Source organism: Silurus meridionalis, chromosome 6, assembly GCF_014805685.1.
Source record: "Silurus meridionalis isolate SWU-2019-XX chromosome 6, ASM1480568v1, whole genome shotgun sequence".
Lineage (NCBI taxonomy): Eukaryota > Metazoa > Chordata > Actinopteri > Siluriformes > Siluridae > Silurus > Silurus meridionalis.
The window spans coordinates 13,999,498-14,018,795 of NC_060889.1; the positions used below are offsets into that span (position 1 = coordinate 13,999,498).

Genomic DNA, 19,298 nt, shown 5'->3' on the forward strand with positions numbered 1-19,298 from the left:
TACTTTTATAATAATAAAAAAAATAAATAAATAAAAAAAGAAGAACTGTGCTTGTTCGCCTCCTGGGCAGCAGGGGGAGCTGCAGGCTGGTGTTTTGGATGGTTTCCTGTCTAAAGATGGCTGAAGTTGATAACGATGGTGAGCATAAAACATCTGACAAAGACGATTTGCAAGTATTAAAGGTATGGACTTCTTATTCAAGCATTATACGCGGAATGTCATCGAATATATTTATAATGAAGAAATCTGGGCTGATAGTTAGTTTGTTCGTTGAGGTAGTTGGTGCAGCTACTGCACAGCCTCTTGTCTATCACTATAACAACGCGTACATGGCGTATAAACACAAAATACTACAGACATGACTGTAATGTGTCTGACTTGGACAAGCGTGAACATTCGATCCCTTCAAAAAAATAAACATGTCTATAAATAAATATTGTTTATTTACCCTCAGTAATCCTCATGCTGTACATACTGTATCATCTCTAAAGAGTTGTGTATAATTGTAATTCATAGAATATCCTAGTTGATCTTCTACATATCTGTATATCATCTGCATGCGCACTGTCTAGATTTTTATTACAGTTGTACATATACAATTACATATCTCATATTGTAAATGAACAGCACCTACTTACTTACTTGCCTACTTACATACTTACATACCTACCTTCTTTCTTTTTCGGTGTGCTAAGAACTATATTCTTTATATTCTGGAAAACATACACTATATGGCCAAACGTTACTGGACTTCTGAACATCATGCACATATGTACTATCACTTTCCACATTTATTCCACTTTGCTCATATAATTACCAATTCTTATTCTTCTGGGCATGTCCTAGCCTGGGAAGCTGTCAGATTTACTGTTCCTCACATAGATGTTCATAGGGGTTGAGGTTAGCTTCATAGTGTGCACATGGTTGTTGTTATGCTTGGAACGGGTTTGCACTTTTTATTTCCAGTGAAGGAAAATCTTAATGCTACAGCGTTTAGAGACACCCTGTAAAACGATGTGCTAATTGTTTGGGGAAGAACCACATATTGTGTCGAGTGTCCACATACTTTTGGCTGATAGTGTATTTATCTGGAGTTGGAATATTATATCATTGTATGTTTTGATGGATAGCATATACTCAATTCAAAACACTAAATTCTGCAAAATATATGTTTATGCTATTTCTCAGGAACTTGTAGACAAACTTTATCACTTTAGGGATCACTATTTTGAGACACACAGTGTGGAAGATGCCAGTAGAAAACAAAACGATGTTGTCCAGGAGATGAACAATGTGCTGATGAAGCTGGAGGAGAAAGAAGGTTAGTTTAATTTACACCCACAAAAAATGTTGCTTTGTAAGATTTGTACAAACAAGTACAAGATTTCATTTTGTACTACATTTTTTTTCTTATCTTGTACAATCACATTACATATGTAGACCTTTTTTTGCATTGTAGCTTTCCCTGACATGTGATTCTTGTTTTGCAGTGCTGTATCACACATTGTTATATTTCATCTTGTTGATTTTTGATTATAGAAATTCTAAAATTGTGCCTATGAAATGCAAAGTTAATGATCAAAATGTTCTGAATATGAGAGAGAGAGAGAGAGAGAGAGAGAAGAAAAAGACATTTAAAATCATTAAAAAAAAAAAAAAAAAAAAAAAAGTTTCATGTCAAAGATACTATGTTATGCAATTTTATACTTGCATATACACAAAACATAATTCTAATGCACATGTCATGATTCCCATCCCAGATCTCTACAAAAACAGTGTTCAGTTTTTGCTCCTTTGGGGCCGATGTCTGAACGTAGCTCCACAGTTCAGTCAGGCAGCAGAAGAGAACCTCTCGAGGGCAGTAAAACTGGAACCAGGCCTGGTGGAGGCGTGGAATACACTAGGCGAGCAGTACTGGAAGAAAGGTGACCTGACTGCTGCAAAGACCTGTTTTACTGGAGCACTGCAGCAGGTATGTGTAAGAAAGAAATGCACATAAAGCAACGTGATCTTTAAAAAAGGTTGGCAAAACTAAATTATGTTAAATATTATTGATTGTTCATTCCATATTAAAAAAGTAAAATATGAGTGTTTATCTGTGATTAGGTTTTTTTTTGTGGTGTTTGTACTTTTCTCCTCAGAGCAAAAATAAAGTGTCTTTGAGAAACCTCTCTATGGTACTGAGGCAGTTGCCTCCAGAAGGGGGCGGTCAGGAGCAGGGAAAGCGTATTATGGAGAGTGTGGATCTGGCTAGACAGGCTGTGCAGCTGGATGTCACAGATGGGACATCTTGGTGTAAGTTTGTTGTTAAACCTCTCATTTCTCTCTCTCTCTCTCTCTCTCTCTCTCTCTCTCTCTCTCTCTCTCTCTCTCTCTCTTTTCCTCTGAAACACACACACACACTATTATAACAGTGTAATTCTGGGAAGATGTTCCACTAGATTTTGGAGTGTGCTTGTGGAGATTTGTGCTCATTCGGCCACAAGGGTGTTAGTGAAGTCAGGTAGGGTGATGAGGCCTGGGGTGCAGTGTGCTTTCCAATTCATCCCAAAGGTGTTCAGTAGGGTTTAGTTGAGAGCTCTAAAACAGGCCACTCAAGACATTTCACTTCCAAACCATGTACATCACATAAGCACTGTTGTGCTTGAACAGGTTTGGGTCTCCTAGTTAAAGTAAACAAAAACCCAGAGACATTCTATAATTCAGTGGTCCCCAACCTTTTTTGCACCATGGAACGGATTAACGTCAGACAATATTTTCACGGACCTTTAAGGTGTGGCGGATAAATACAACAAAATAAAATAAGACAGGTGTGCCTAATAATATCCATGAATCCACTGTGTTGTTTTTTGGTAATTTTGCTAGCTTGGGGGTTTTAATTTAGCGGTAATGTGTTATGTGTTAGCGGCCGGAGCAGCCCCTTTAAGAAGGTTGCGGATGTAGGTAAAACGTGACCGAGGCATCTTGACATGCTAACAGTTAGTGAAGTTTAATTAATCACATGTTTACTGCTTTTTATATTTTTTTTCTGGAGAAAAGAAAATGGATTTTAAAGCCACCTTTCCTTCTCATGTGCCTAAGACTTTTGTGTGTCTGTCTGTGTTTGTATGTAATATCATTGCCCTAAGTGATTCCATGATATCTGATAATGCTGTATGAACAGTTTAAAAAAAGTATATAAAATGGCAAATTATATTTAATTAAATTTAAATCAATGAAACAAATCTTTTCCTGAGCAGACATCCTAGGGAATGCCTACATCTCCTTGTTCTTCAGCAGTGGACAAAATCCTCAGATGTCTCAGCAAGCTCTTAGTGCTTATTCACAAGCTGTGAGTAGATACACGTGGATAGATCATTCAGAGGCCATTGTATTCTGTATATTTCTACTGATTATCTTGCTAATTGTATGTATTGTTTATTTGTTTCAGGAGAAAATTGACAAAGCATCTGCCTTAAATGCTGATCTGCACTTCAATCGCGCCACGGTAATTCCCTTGTTCCTTTTGTGTTTGTGCTTTTTCAAACTGGTGATTCATTTACTTAGATTGACTCCAACCTACATAGTATAGCTTTTGTGCTACATAACAGAGGAGCATTATTATAACAGCATTTTCTGCCTTATTCCATAAACATGCTCTTGAATTATTGTAACATATTTAGGACTGTCTTGTTTTCCAACTTTGTCTCTTATTTATTTATATATATATATATATATATATATATATATATATATATATATATATATATATATATATATAATTTTTTTTTTTTTTTCTAGGGTGAAATTAATGTGTAACAACTTTTAAATGTAAGAGTGAAAACGTTTCTTCATATTGACCTAACTTTAGCTTTTATTTCTGATTTTGCTACACTAGTTGTTCCAGTATGAGGAAATGTTTAGTTCAGCTTTGGTTGGATACAGTCGAGCTGCAGCTCTTGACCCAGGCTGGGAGGAAGCTACTGAAAGAGAGAAGCTTTTGCTGAAATACCTAGACCAAATAACTGCTTTAATGGAAAATAAGGTGAGTGTTGGTTTCATTATAATATATAAAGCATTGATTTAATTTCATCTTTGTTTTCATAGTACAGTCGTTCCCCGATTTATCACGGTTCGAATCTCACAGTTCCACTTTATCGCGATTTTCAATTTGGCACAGAACTACGGTTTCAGTTCATCATAAGAAATAAGTAGCATTACAAGAAACTGTAGGTTTCTGCTTATTAATTTATTGGTTGCAGTTTCCTCTGACGTTAAAAAATGATCGGAGTTGAAGACAATACCTCACCAGGTTTAGCAAATGAAAATAAAGAATTCAGTGACGTGAATCTTTAACTCAGCCCTTTTTTTTTTTGTTTTTTGTTTTTTTACATCATAAGACACTTCGACCAATAAACAAGCAGAGAAACTATGCATTGGCTATGCTACAATACTGTACTACAGTACTCACTATAAATGTGATGTTTCTACGAATGTTACACAAAATTCATCTCGCTATATTCTTGCAACTGTTTGCTGTGTGTTTAAAGAGTGTGGGAGGATGATTTATGACATTTTATTTCGTTTTCCGTGGTCGGTTTTGGAACGTAACTACCGCGATAAACGGAGGACGACTGTAGTTAAATAGCAGCAGATTGAAACTTACTAGATACTACCATTTTAAGGTTATTTCTTGTCCCTCCAGGGAAAAGTAAAAGCTCGACGCCTGCGTAACATGCTCTCCTCCCTAAGCATTACTGCTTTGGGTCCCTGTGCCTCGCCTCAGTATCGCTCCCCGACAGGTCACACCGGAAGCTTGGAGCTTTGCACTTTCACCGCTCTTAAACACGGACATAATACCGGTGTTGCAGCCATGGGAAAGGTCGTCTTCAGTCTGGCAACAGAGGGCCGCATGGCCTTGTGAGTAAATTACTATAATTTAGGACTACCTTATGGAAGTCCTAAGAGGTGATGTATTTATATCACGTATATGCATTTATATAAGATCACATGAAAATTAAGTGAAGTGATCTAAATTAATGATAATGATAAAAAACTACTTTTTTTTATGTCAAGATCATGAAAACAACAACAAAAAAATATTATAATGCATGGCTTCTTAGGACTTACACACTACCTGCAACAATGATGGTTGTGATATTGTGTACTAATTATTTTTTTTCCCCTTACAGTACGTTTGGTATGGTGGACAGCGAGGAGACATGTTGTGTGGTCATGGTTTATAACACAGCTGATGGCTGGGGGGTGTTAATCGGAGACACAGTGGTTATACCTGAACCACAAGTGAAACGGCACAGCATAACACACAATGATAAGGTACATCACTCATTCACTACATGACACCCACAGAAAATGTGTTAGTATTCAGAAAAAAGTGTCCAGAAAAAGAACAACAAAGCAAATAGTTTTAAATCTGCATTTGGTGTAGTAAAATGTTAGATTCTGTTATTCTGGTTTTATATGAATCATCCACCTTAAAGGATGACACTGAATTAAAAGAGCCCTATGCAGTAAGACTTCAGCTGCCACAGACACAGGACAAGTGTCCATTTTTTTATTTGCCATTACATTTGTCCTAATTGAGGAGCTAATCTTAATTAGCTAAGTGTTGATCATAAGCTCTCTTCGTGTGCAGTTTTGCATGCATTTCCCAAGATTCTGTGGGGTTTTGTTTATAAGTAGATTAGCTGCAATAAGTGTATTGATTTATGAGCCTCACAGGTTTCACACTATTAATATAAATAAGCTAGTTAATCATAAAACTAATACATAATATAAAAAAACTCAATTATTTGATGTATTAATTAATTTTCACTTTAGTGAGCTAACATAAGGATTTATACATAAATACATCAGGAGCTTTTATAAGATTTAACCAAGCTGGATTTCAATGGATGCCATATTTGCCAAATGTTCATGCAATCTATTTCCTAATAAATCTGTTTTGTAATGTTTCTAAATCAAAATTGCTGCAATAGTACAAACTGTTAAAATAAATTGAAAGTATTTGTAGTTAAGTGTGTGTGTGTGTGTGTGTGTGTGTGTGTGTGTGTGTGTGTGTGTGTGTGTGTGTGTGTGTGTGTGTGTGTATGTATATGTATAAACCCAACGTTTCTGAAAGTTTGGATTCATTAGTAAAGTACAGCATATTTCAAAAGTTTTACATTTAAGACTTGTTACTTACTCTAACCCCTTCTCCTTGCAGTCTTATAATTTCCGTAGTATACGTGTGGACTCTCCTCTACTACTAATTGTGAATGGAAAGAGACAAGCATTGCAAACCCAAACAGCGACTTCAGTCAGCTACAAACCACACTCTGAATGAGCAAGTGCAAAGATAGCAAACAATGGAGCAGACTTTTTTTTTCCATTTTTGGTTGTACATAGTGTGTAACATTTTGTTTAGTTGAATTTATTTGTATATATTTATTTTAATTTTCACTGATGTTAGTTGCCATTTTTGTAAAAAAAAAAAAAAATAATAATAATAATAATCTGGATGCCTGGTTCAGATCTGAGACAATAAACCCAATCGTGCTCCTAAAAAACTTAAGAATCTGTGATGTGATTTATATGCTGAGCAGTAATCTTGCCAAAGGTATATAAAATCTGACATTGTCACCACAAGTCTGAATTGTCACCATCCATAACAATTATTACTTTCCACTGTCTGCCCTTACTCACAGTTTAGCAATGAAGAGAGAGAAAAGAATCAGGACAGCGGGAGTGAGGAGATTAGCATTAAAACAAAGTACATTCCCACCTGAGTTGACACAGAGAACTTAAATTTAAAAAACAATAAACACAACTTGAAATTAGGACAAATTAACAGCACACATTGTTGCTAAAACTCAAACAGCTTTATTATTTCTAATCATCTATGCAATAAACAGAGAGGAACAAAAAACATTTTTTTGTAAATTGCAAATTGTACATCAAAGAGTAATATAACAATGTAATGGAAAAAAAATCTGATGCATACCACAACTGTTGGTTTTCATGCAGTCAGTTTTTCTTTATAAAGGAATGCCCTTTCTCTCTTGGTGGAGAGCTAAATTGGAAAAAGCTCTTGAAGCTTTCTGGTTCTAGGAAAGATTGGAAGAGCTTGTCACCCTCTGGACCCGCAGCTATGAAAGGAGGAGTGGAGTGGGGAGAGCGCTGTCTAATTATGCCTGAGGGGAACAAATGTAGACACCAATGTTTCAATGTTTTTAACAACCACTTAATGGTCTGTTCTATATTACTTGTACAGAATAAATTGGTCCTGTCTACTAACAAAGTTGGGAAGGTATGTATAAAGATGCTCTGAAAAATGTCTTGTATTAATGCAGTTAAATCTTTAGCACATCTTTACTACATTTACCCCAAGGCAAAGAATGGGCAAAAAGTAACAAAAATGTTTTACCCTTTAAATGGGAAAATTAAGAATGCATCTTAATACTTCTTAACATATTATGAGCAGTGAATTATGGCAGTTGTCAGAATGAAATGTCTATATAATAATACAATCATAGAATTAATCAGTAATCTAATATTTATGTGACCTAAATGCTCCTGGACCCTGGTTTAATCCTGAGCTCAGATTACAGTCTCTGCTATCTGTGAGTTTTGCATGTCCTCTCTGCATCCCAACGGAATGCCAGCAGGTGGGCTGACTACTAAAGATTGGCCCTAGTGCTAAATGTGTGTAAATGAGGTGTTTATGAAACCCTGCAGGAGACTGGTATACTATGTAAGCTGTATTCCTGCCTCATTCCCAGTGTTCCTGGTATAAACTCCAGATCAACTGAGATGGCAATAGCTTTGTGACATGCTGAAAGTTATTATAAGATGGGCGAATTGAAGCTATTAAGGAATGTTAACACTCACCAGAAGGAAAGAGGTGGTTCAGTCCATCTTTGTCAGAAGCCTCGACGGTGCGCAGCCTCAAAGTCTCAAACAGCCCTTGAAGCTTCTGATACTGTCTGTTTCTCTTCACCAGAAGCTCTGACACCTCACTATATTTTTGCTTATATTCCTCCAGCCTCTGGACACAGGAAGAGAAAATGTTGCCTAAAACTGGAGCAAAGCAATCAATCCTGATTCCTGGAAACCAGGAGGCATAACAATCTACTAGGATTAAAAGTATTCAGTGAAACAGTAATAACCTTATTGAGTGATGCAATCTCCTCTCGCATTGCATTCAGCTCATGCTCTTTGGATTGGTTCTGCTGTGCCATCAGCTTCTCCATTTGGCCAACTTGCACTTCTGCTCGGTACAAACTGTACTCCATAAGCAACCTTTCTTGGTTTACCTGAAGCATATTAAACCAGAAGCGTATCAAGTAAGCACTGGCTCATAGGGTTGCACTTTCAACTAGCACTCATTTCAAGTAAAGCGTTCAAACAGTGTGGTACAAAGGTATGACTCATCAATGTTTTTTCTGTGAAACAAGATGATCCACAGAAATTTAGCAATTTATCTGCATGGGATATTCTTCAAAAATACAAATATCATATACATGACAAAATCATTCAGAAAGTTGAAAACTCAAAAGAAAGAAGTTTGATATTTCCCATAACCCTCTCAGCCACAGAACCGAACTGTCATATCATATCTGACAGAGCTACTATAATTCAAAGAGCAGTTACTAAATGCCAAGGCTCTATAATTTATAAATAATAATAATAATTCTACATCAATTTCCTCAGAATTTCCTGTCAGAGTGACTATTGGGTTCTTGGTCACCTCTTTAACTAAGGCCACTCTCCCCGATTGCTCAGTTTAGCCGGGTGACCAGCTCTTGGAAGAGAAGTTGTAATAATCTTGTCTCTGAGGTCTTCAGGCAGTTCCTTTTCAAAAATCATGTCAAAGCATTTTAATTTACCACAGGTTTACTCCAATGAAGGTGAAGAAACATCTCAGCAACGATCAAGAAAAATGGGAAGCAACTGAACTAATTATTAAGTGTTGTTGCAAAGGGTCTAAATACGTCCATACGTACTTTTTCCTTTTTCATATTTTGCAAACATTTCTACAATTCTGTTTTCAGGTTGTCATTAGAACTGTCTGTATAAGAGTTTTGCCTGTTCTTTGTGTCTGTGTGGGTTTTCTCTGGGTTCTTAGGTTTCCTCCCAAATCCCAAAACCATGCTATGTGAAAATAGCCTACAAAATTGCCATTAGATGTTTGTATGTAAACCAACTAGGCATAACATTGACATTATGACGGGTAAAGTGAATAACACTGATTAACTTTTCATCATTGCATCTGTTAGTGGGTGTGATGTATCAGGCAGCAAGTGAACACTGACTCCTCAAAGTTAATGTTAGAAGCAGGGAAATGGGCCAGCGTAAGGATTTAAACGAGTTTGACAAGGGCCAAAATGTGATGGGTAAACGAAAACAGACGAGCTACTGTAACTCAAATTGTTGAAGTTAATGCTAGGGTCAGGACTGTTTACGCAGCAAAAAAACAACAATGTGACAAATAAGACTATTCTAACATTAGGCAGGTGGTCATAATGTTATGCATGATCGGGGTGTAAATGTGTTTTAATAGAATTAAGAGACTAATCCAATTTGTACTCTGAATTCATCCTATGTTTCTGGATCCAGCACAGTTTTAATCAGGATCAAGCAGTTACTGAAGATGAATGAATATTCTGGCTTTTTTTGCTTTCTGTACAATGAAAATAATCTTGTGGGGTTTTTTTTTTCTTCTATATTTTGTATTGGGGTGTTCGTGGATGATGTTGAACACAAAGCGAACCTGGTATGTCCAAAAAGCCAATGCTCGATGGCTGATATCCAAAACCGTCTCAGGTCGTAATCCCACCAAAACCATGGCCTTGTACTGCTCGGAAGGAGACAGCTCAGTGCGCACGATATCCAGTTTTCCTGACAGAGCAGAGGAGCAGGCGGGGCAGATGGCCGGGACGCGGCTGAACTCACCCGAGCCGTGCCGATCGCAGAAGATATGAGAGCAGGCTGTCACCCAGGCGAAGCCGCTCAACCTGCCCCGACACTTGGGGAAATTACAGATCAGGCTGTAGTCACACACGGACATGGCTGGAAAAAAAATTATAATAAAAAATATATATATAAAGAATGGGACAGGAAAACAGAAAGAAGATAAAGAAATATTGGAGTTAAACTGAGATTAGCATCTAAGCTAAAGAGTCGTTTTGACGCTAGTTAGCCGCTAAACATGATACTAGCTCAAAATTGGGCTTTGCTAGTAAATAGGACAATATATATCGACATAATTAAACACATTTCAACTATTACTACTACTATATAGTGTGTATTTGATATGTTTAATACATCTACAACACTTTTCAGTAACACCGTTACCTGCTATTTCCAAAATAACCGCTAAACAACGATCACGTACTTGACGCTTATATGAAGCGGACACTCATTGTGCTACATTCACGTGCTCCCCGATTTATTGTGAATACCAGTTCTAAATTGTACACTGCTCCAATCGTAACTGCAAATGTGAAATTATTACGTATAATTGTGATTATAAGTATTTATGGATATTCATAACTTTATAGTCATTGTGCAGAAAAAAAAATCTATCGACTAGTACAGTAGTAATACTAATATTGTCAATATTATTATTTTATCATTTTTTTTCCTAATACAACTTGTAATTGTGAATGATTAAAAACCGAACACCGCTTTGCTTGCTTTTGTTTGGTATATTTCAAGAGAAACAACCCAAAATAAATCAAGAAGCTTAACCGACCAATTCTTTCTCTTTTTCTTTTTTTTTTTTTTACTGTAAATAACTTGACAACCGGGGGGGGGGCATCCGTAGCGCACGTGAAGGCAGCATTATTTCAGTACGCCTTCAACCTGCTGGGACGATCAGGACCCGGTCGTGCTCTCCAAGCAGTCGGAGATCACGTGATCTTTGTGAACCGTCGTAAACTTTTCTACTTGTTTCACGTCCTGCAACACCATTCTGATGCAGTGCGCTTTCTGGGAGTTCCAACACACCCTAAATAAATAGGCTAAAGAGATATAGGTACAGTCACAGGAGCTGCTTCAGGGGGTCTGTGTACAAATTAGTTCGGATGGATATGTGTGTGCTGCATCTCATTAAAAATGGCTTTTCCCTTCATCACTGCTCCACGTGGTGTATGGGAATACAGGCGGGGTGAAAGGGAGGCATTGTGCGAGGCAGCAATGGATCCCGGGGTGCAGAAAGAAAGATGCTCACTCAACTGTGTCCAGGTCGCCTTTGTTGGAAATTCCCTTCCATTCACTGGCTTTTAAATAGAGCTCCACATATGCGGACACACTGAGGATGTGACGGGAGCTCGATTCTCCTACAAACTTCTCTCAGTTATAAAGGCACATGAGGGGAATTGATTGGAAGTATGAAGTATAAAGCTCCTGAATCACCGCTCTCGTGCACACTTGCTTCCTCCTGATCAAGACATTCACTGTGTCCTTTAGACTGCTTGGATATAGAGGAATTATTATTATTATTATTATTATCATCCGTCCATCGTTATCCCTGTGCATAAAGAGATGCTGTTAAAGTAGAATTACTGGAGAAACACTGTCCATGAAGCATTTGACACAGCATACATTTGTTTTGTTTTTTGTTTTTAAATGGTGCTTAAAGGATAATGTGTTTAATGATAGAAATCTAATTTTTTTGCTTTCTGGCACTAAAGAGACTGCCTTTAATTGCTGTGATGGTGTGAGAAATGCAATGCGAGGGATCAAGAGAGAAAAAGAGACGGTGTTCCACACTATTGAAATGCAAATGTCAGTAAAGAACAAGGAGAGACTGTGTGTGTGTGCGTGTGCGCGTGCGTGCGTTCGGGAGCAGGGGTACATGCACAGCGTGCAAGTTTGAGAAAGAGGGGACTTGTTGAGGAAATAACACCACGCGCACTCGCCAATTCGCGCCGCAGCGGACGTCACGGTTGCCGCTCGGCGATCGGGCGCCCATGCTGACTCGATCGGTTTCCGAAGAAAAGGTGTAAGGTGTGTGTGTGTGCGCGCGCGCGTGTTAATGCGAGCGTGACTTCACGTCGACGTCGCGCCCGAAGTTTTTTTATTTATAGCCGCTTTCATTGAGCAAGACGCGAGCCGTACGCGAAACCTCGAGGAGACCCGTTGCCTCCGGCTGATGACCCCGTCACTGTTCGAGGTCTGGCTGTGAATCATGTCGCGCCGCAAGCAGAAACGACCGCAGCAGCTCGTTAACGCGGATCCGGGGGGCACGCGCCTGGCATCGCAAGGTGAGAGATTTATTGGGCTTCTTGCAACCGCGCGCCCTTTGAATTAAGAGGTGCCACTTACCAGCAAATAACTATTATTGTTTGCTTTTTCGAATACTCAGTCATATAAATGATACATAATATTTATCACCCTAAATTGACCCCGGTTTCACTATATTTGTTTGAATGTAGTAAATTAGATTGCACGCGCTGTATCCGGAAAGGTAGTTTCTATGCATGTAAAAGATTATCTTCTAAAATGATCTTTGGCAAAACAGATATTCCCCAAAGTGAACTACTTTTTGCGTACTTAAACCCTAGCACCGACAAGCAAACTGGCGCCTGCTCTCTGCCAGTTTGTTTCGGGAACACTGTTGACATTGTTAACCAAAATACAACGTTCCCAGGAACGCTATGAAATGATTCTAAAAAATAAACAAAAAGGGAATCAAATATCAGCGTTATGTGTTTGCTCGTGAATAGCATTGATTTAATACGTAATTCATTTCATCGATTTTATATGTGATAAGCCTGTACTGCAATGTTGCCAAATGAACTGGAGATTCAGGTGAGTTCACAAAAAAACTCAGAGCTCACAGTGTACATTTTACCTTCATTTAGACAACGGCAAAACTTGTTTACATTCTGTATCCAGTCACAGCAAAGCTTTGATGACATCATATCACAAGCATGATAAAGACCAGCATTCACAGTTGGTCCACTTTTGCTCAGTATCACACAGGCACCTGATTTGGTTACTTACGTTAGTTTTAATTTGCCTAAATCTGGTTAAAAATCAAAAAGATCTGTCTATGTGCTGGACCATATATTGGATTTTGGATCACAGTGCATCACGACAAGTTTTAAACTAAACCATATCTGGTCATACCCTACTGTCTAAGTAGCAACAGCCCGGTAATGGTGTGTGGTTCTGTTGTATGTAGTGAGTAGGGTCATTGTTCAGGAGATTCTGCTCAGATTTCCGCAGTGTATATAGTACCTGATCATCCTGTGGCCAAGTAATAGCTCAAGTTTTGTTTTTGAAAGTAGATTTTTTTTTTTCCTGGAATTTGGAAAGAAAAAAAAACTCAGTCATTACTTTGACATGCATCATTCAGGGCCCATAACTGTGTTATCTTTTCAATAATACCAATTTTCCAAGAGACTTCCAGCATTCTTTGCTTGACTGCTGGGGGTCTTTTATTCATTTAGAAAACTTTACTATTCACTGTGAATAAGGTGCAGGCAAATGGGGAGGGGAAGAAGGGTTTTTTTGGGTAAAGATTAATCTCTTCTCTTTCTATTCTCTTTTTTCCTCTCTTATTCTGTTCCCTTGTGCTCCCCTACTCTCTACTCAGTCAGTAAACCCCCCACCTCCCTTCATTCTATTCATCACATACCCCTACTCAGTTGGGGGTTCTATTGGTTAGAATGCAGATGGGTAAAGAATTTCTCAAACATGAAGAACTTCTAAAGGTGTCCTTGCAGAGTCCTTACATTTTCTTGATTTGGCTAACATAGTTTGGTTGAATCCATTAATACTAAATTGTTTATTTTTAATGATGTACAAGATGTGGTGACATAACATTGTGTACAGTCATTCAAAGTGTACTGAGAATAGCACAGTCTGTCATTCAGTTTTCCAGTTCCCAACCCCCGTCTTTATTTTCTTTCTCTCTGCTAAAGATTCTGAAAGAATTTGACCTGTGGTCTCTAGAGGTCAGATCAACTGGCCAATCAGGGCATGAAGACAGTGGCCAAAACCCATAGTATAGTCTGACCTGTGACCTTGTGTCAGGGGAAGGATGAATGAAGAGATGAAAGACAGAAATGATGCAAAAAGTGCTAGGTTAAGAGGGTTATGGGTTGTTGTGGTGATAGCCATTGTCCTCTACAATGTGTTGCCATAGCAGCAAGGTGGTTAGTGGCCTGTGGCAGAAGTAAAGAAAGAAGGTTGTTCATCCGAGATTGTTTTTCTAGTATGTAAATATATATTCTAGTACATAAATATATTTAAACAAAATAAATGATATAACTTACATTTTAACAAACATCTGAAGGATTCACCTGAAGCAGTGATATACACTACAAAACTAAAACAAATGAAGATGCCAGTTATATTGTAGTTGTGATGCTCTAAATTCAAAGACTGTTTTATCTAAATACCCATACTTTTATGTTTTTGTTTTACAGATAATCAGTTGGCGGTGAAGTCACCATCAGACTCTCTTGCTTCAGAACCTACCTCATCTTCTTCTTCATCTCCATCCCCCTCTTGCCTCCAAGATTGTCAACCTCCCCTTGCCCCAAGGCCATCACCTGGTGGGCTGCATGCCCCTTCTCTTCCAAATGAAAGTTCATCCCCTCCACACTGGCCCAGCCATATTGCCCCCTATACCACATCTCTTCCAAATACACATTCTTCTCTCTCTCCAGATTTTCCACACCCTTCCCTGTCTTCCCAGACTCAATCCCCTCCTCCTGTCCAGCAAAAGGTTTCCCACATTCCTGTACATCAGTCTCATTCCACCATATCCTCTCCTCAGATGGGTATCTCAGCCACAGCCATTGGTTTATCCTCCACATCCACGTCTTCTCTTAATGCTGGTCCACATCCAAGGAGCCCTAATACAACACAGCAAACTTCTTCCAATCTCCAAGAAGATGTTTATGTGCCACCAACCCTAGCTGTGCTTTTAGAAGAACTTAGGGTATTGCAACAGAGGCAGATACACCAAATGCAGATGACTGAAGAAATCTGCAGGCAAGTGCTACGTTTAGGTGGAGTAATCACAAGCCAGGATACAGCATCTCTGGAAACCCCCCAAAGAACCTCAGAATCTCTGTCACCTTCTATATCCAATTCAGGTCCTTCTCAAGCTACAGCCTCTTCCATAACATCCTCTCTTCCAACACTAATCCAAGAATCTGTTACAAACCTCAACATATGTAATGCAAATGGGCACAAAGATTCATATTCCTCTTCATCATCCACACCATCTTCTTCTGCCTCATCTCTAGTGTCCTCAGGAGCATCTGTGCTACCTCTTTCTTTGTCATTGGGTATTCCCCGTTATCTTCATGAAAAGTCCCCTAACACATCACTTAGTCAGACCGGTGCTGTTAGTTATCAAACTCCTCTGCTAACCTCTACCACCCAGGAGCAGCTGTCACTCAGCTCTGCTGTGGGATCCTCAGCTGGATCATTGACCACCTCAACAGGGCGCCAGCAACATGTCTGTCGGTTTTGTGGTAAAGTTCTGAGCAGTGACTCCTCCTTGCAGATTCATTTGAGATCCCATACTGGTGAAAGGCCATACCAGTGCCCTGTCTGTCTCAGTCGCTTTACTACCCGTGGGAATCTAAAGGCCCACTTTCTCCGCCACCGTGAGCAGAATCCAGAGCTGTCACTTTCTCTACTTCCACCTGCTCTGTCAGAGCAGAACCAGTCAGGATCTGGACTTATGGCAGTACAAAGACGCAGAAAGCGCCGTGCAGAAGATGAAGAGTCTTTCGCAGTTAAAGGTGGTGTAAGTGTACCAGATGGCTTAGCTCTTGGGTTTTTATCTGGTTCATCTTCTCGCCTTTCTTCATCATCTCTCCCACTTCCTCCCAGTGTAGATTTAGCTCTCTTGTCCACTGCCCATTCCCTGCTACAGCTCAATCGCGCATCTGCATCAACAGTGGCATCTGCTTCAGCTAGCATACAGTCTTCCTCTTCATCTACTACCCCCTCTTTATCTTCCTCTGTAATGACAAACCAATTTAAAGGTGTTAAGCAACAGAGATTTGATGAAAATACTCCTCCACACTCCACCATACATCCCACTTCTCCATACTCTCAGCTGGCCCACCTCCCCAAGATCCTGTTTCCCTCAGGTCCCTCACCTCATCACCCTGGCCTGGCCCTCTTGAGGCCTCCTCACCTTACTTCCCCTCACCCCCAGCTCACTTTTCCCTTTTCCCCATATCCCAAACCCCAATCCTCCTCCTCTTCTCCATCTTCTTCAACTGCTACTTCTGACACCTGCAAGCTCCAGAGACTTGCACAGAAGCTGGAAAAGCAGCCTCCATCAAAACCTTTCGGTGAAGATCAGGCTAATGGAAATGCTCAAGCTAATGATGTTTCCACCACTACGTCCACTAGTACTATCTCAGAGTACAGAAGGGAGATGATGACAGCCTTGGGCCTAAATCCTAATCCCAGCAGTGATCTCAGCTCCCACAGCATCTCAGGATCAATTTCCTCCCTACCATCTCTGGTGCCTAACCAATGTGGAGTTTGTCTGCGTGTACTTAGTTGCCCCAGGGCACTTCGTCTTCATCAGGCCACTCATCTTGGTGAGCGTCCTTTTCCCTGCAAGCTTTGTGGTCGCTCCTTTTCTACTAAAGGAAGTCTAAGGGCTCATCTGGCTACCCACAGGGCACGTCCACCAAATACACGCACACAGAACTCCTGCCCTCTCTGTCAGCGTAAATTCACCAATGCTGTGGTGCTACAGCATCATATTCGGATGCATCTAGGAGGGCAGTTGCCACCAGAGGGCAATGGAGATCTGGGAACAGAGGAACAAGCTAATCAAATGGGCAGTGTCATTCTGCCAAAGACCATCCAATCTCTTCCAATTAATATGAGCATGAGTGTGTCTTCCTCTGTTACTGTTTCAAGAACTAGGACATCACCTGAAGCAAAACAAACAGAAGATGCTCAAAAAGATATGCGTGACACACCTGTTAGTCAAGTAAATCCAATTACTGATCATGTCTTAGAAAAACAAGACCCCACTAGCCCATATACCAGTGACAGCACATCTGCTAACTCCTCTCCTTTAGAAGATACTGGCACTGATGCTAACCCAAGCAGCGTTAGTGATTTTAGTCTCAGTGCTCTTCAAGCTCTTCATAATAAGTCTCAAATTTGTGCTGGAGTAAGTAAGGCTAAGGAGGATGATGAGAACATTCCTCTGTCCCTCTGTACCAGAACCAGTTCCCAGGATTCTTTGCCCAACAGCAGAGATTACACAGGACCTTCTCATCTGGTGGTCAATGAACCAAAATCCAACTCTCAGTCTGCAGCTCTCGATCTTTCTCCAGCACTCACACCACCCTCCAGCCCATCCCATCAGCCCAAGACTGAACTCAGAGACACACAGAAAGTTGTGCCAGTTAATGAAAAGGACATGGATCCTGAGCTCAGTGAAGGAGGTGTATCGTTGTCCTCAATAATTACTAATAGAGCACAAGGGGAGGAGAGTGAGAACACGATGCCTAGCGATGCTCAAGATTTAAAGAGGAAGGAAGGGGTTATCAAACCCACAGAAATAAGTCATGGAAACTGGATTAAAGATGAAGCTGAAAATGCAATGACCAAGTCAGATACTCAAGCGATTCCAACACAGCCTGCTCGTACTGAAAAGCCCTACAGCTGTATGCACTGTGGCAAAGAGTATGCCAGCCGTAGTGGACTAAAGGTAAGGTTTCAGCAACACGTCTGTTTCATGCATTGCAATTTGTGTTGAAACTTGGCTTGTAACACTGTCCTCATTTGTTATAAAACTGTTTGTTTTCAGGGACACATGAAAACCCATAGTGGAATAATGACCAATGAGCTGAATGCATCAGTTGTGCCACAGTCTTTGGAGGGAAATCATAAAGACACTACAGAGGCTAGTCCCCATGCTTCCACTGAAAACCTGCAAGAAAGAAAAGAAAATGGAATAGAAACGACTTCTGAAGCATTGTCCTTAACAGAGGATTCTCTGCCTATTGCTGGTTCAGCCGATGGAGGGCAGAAGTCTGGAGACAGGGTCTAAAAGGATGTAAAAGAATGCAGAGACATAATGTGTCAGTTATTAATCAATCATTTTTACTTTTCTTGTGTTAGATGTAGCTCTTGTGTTATTGTAGAATAATAGTGAGTGTTAACATGGTAATATTAGTGCCTTTTTCTGAAAACAAGGAAATGTTGATGTACACAAAGTCCTTGTTATCAGATATCATCGTACTTCGAATCAGGTGTAATGGTTGAAAAAAATGGTGGTATTTGTATATTACAAATCGTTCAATGTTTTGATTTCCAGCCATTTACAATAGAGATAATGCCAACAAAAGTAAGGTTATTTGAAAACAAAAAGGATTTGCATACCAAATCATATCATCAGCAGTGGTCAGCTCGATAGAAGTGGACGAAAATTGAAATTGATCCTTTATTTTCATTTTTCGTTTCATCATCATTGATGGTTTTCTCTCCCTTCATTATAACCATTATGTTTCTGTATGTACTGTATGGTTTTCTATGTTGTAGCATCTCTGTCAACCTTTTATTAATGAGATTTGATTTTTTGGAGAAAAATTTACTTTGGCATGTCTCAAAATGCAATTAATTTCACTGGATTCATCACTCTGACTGTGGTCATGTATTTGGATGGAAATTAGGACAAATCTATACACCCTAACGGCTGTAGAATAAGCTTCTGTGAAAGCCACTTTATTATTGTTAAAAACATTTAAAATCTTTAGGCAGAGAGATAAAAAGATCGTTATCTTTAAACCAATCTTTATTTCATTAACAGGCATATAGTTTGCCAAAATGACCATTTATTTGATATCTTCAGTCACTCAAGACAAATGCTGCCCTTTGTCAGTGTATTGTACAGAACTCTATTTTGCCCAATTTTTATTTTGATTTTTTTTTTTACTTTGTGTGTTCCCCATCACTGTTGCCTTTAAAAATGTGTACTTCATTGTTTCGAGGTTTAGGAATAAAAGCCGAATGAATGTCATGTCATTCAGATAAATATTTGTGTAATGTGCGAATTACTAAACATACAAGAGAATCATTGCCATAACAGTCATTCTTCTGTCTATTTTTTATACTGTGTTTGTGTTTTCCCAAGATCAATATTCTGTATCTGCTTCAGAGATCTTTTGTATAGTTTTTTAAACCTTTCAAAGTCTATTTCCTTTTATATGGCTTAGTTTGCCAGATCTGTGGTGCGCATGTTGATAGGTGTATGTGTGTCCATGACTGTGTGTGTGTGAGTGCGCAAACTTGTGCACTGTGATTGAGTG

General features: G+C 39.3%; 3 protein-coding genes across 6 annotated transcripts; 2 read left to right on the top strand and 1 right to left on the bottom strand.

Moving 5' to 3' along the window:
* The first annotated feature begins 31 nt into the window (after window positions 1-31).
* On the top strand, window positions 32-6,553 carry ttc5 (tetratricopeptide repeat domain 5). 2 transcript variants are annotated; one of them, XM_046851901.1, is made up of 10 exons: window positions 32-182; window positions 1,189-1,321; window positions 1,761-1,972; window positions 2,142-2,295; window positions 3,240-3,331; window positions 3,431-3,487; window positions 3,878-4,024; window positions 4,685-4,899; window positions 5,172-5,316; window positions 6,206-6,553. In XM_046851901.1, the coding sequence occupies exons 1-10, from the start codon at window positions 99-101 to the stop codon at window positions 6,323-6,325; spliced, it is 1,359 nt and encodes a 452-aa protein (XP_046707857.1). In that variant the 5' UTR covers window positions 32-98; the 3' UTR covers window positions 6,326-6,553. The 2 variants fall into 2 exon arrangements, with proteins under 2 accessions (XP_046707857.1, XP_046707858.1); XM_046851902.1 differs by having other exon boundaries at window positions 71-138.
* A 288-nt stretch (window positions 6,554-6,841) lies between these two features.
* LOC124386901 (E3 ubiquitin-protein ligase CCNB1IP1) lies at window positions 6,842-11,402 on the bottom strand. Of its 3 annotated transcripts, none has more exons than XM_046850944.1 (5): window positions 11,218-11,402; window positions 9,752-10,050; window positions 8,148-8,294; window positions 7,870-8,026; window positions 6,842-7,172 (listed from the first exon to the last, which is right to left on the bottom strand). In XM_046850944.1, exons 1-5 carry the CDS (start codon window positions 11,252-11,254, stop codon window positions 7,006-7,008), a joined length of 807 nt encoding a protein of 268 aa, XP_046706900.1. In that variant the 5' UTR covers window positions 11,255-11,402; the 3' UTR covers window positions 6,842-7,005. The 3 variants fall into 3 exon arrangements, with proteins under 3 accessions (XP_046706900.1, XP_046706902.1, XP_046706901.1); XM_046850946.1 differs by having other exon boundaries at window positions 11,213-11,322; XM_046850945.1 differs by lacking the exon at window positions 11,218-11,402 and adding an exon at window positions 10,336-10,494.
* Window positions 11,403-11,839: 437 nt separating this feature from the next.
* si:ch211-212k18.5 (sal-like protein 3) lies at window positions 11,840-19,075 on the top strand. The gene is made up of 3 exons (XM_046850938.1): window positions 11,840-12,248; window positions 14,421-17,698; window positions 17,798-19,075. The coding sequence occupies exons 1-3, from the start codon at window positions 12,173-12,175 to the stop codon at window positions 18,038-18,040; spliced, it is 3,597 nt and encodes a 1,198-aa protein (XP_046706894.1). The 5' UTR covers window positions 11,840-12,172; the 3' UTR covers window positions 18,041-19,075.
* The last annotated feature ends 223 nt before the right edge of the window (window positions 19,076-19,298 follow it).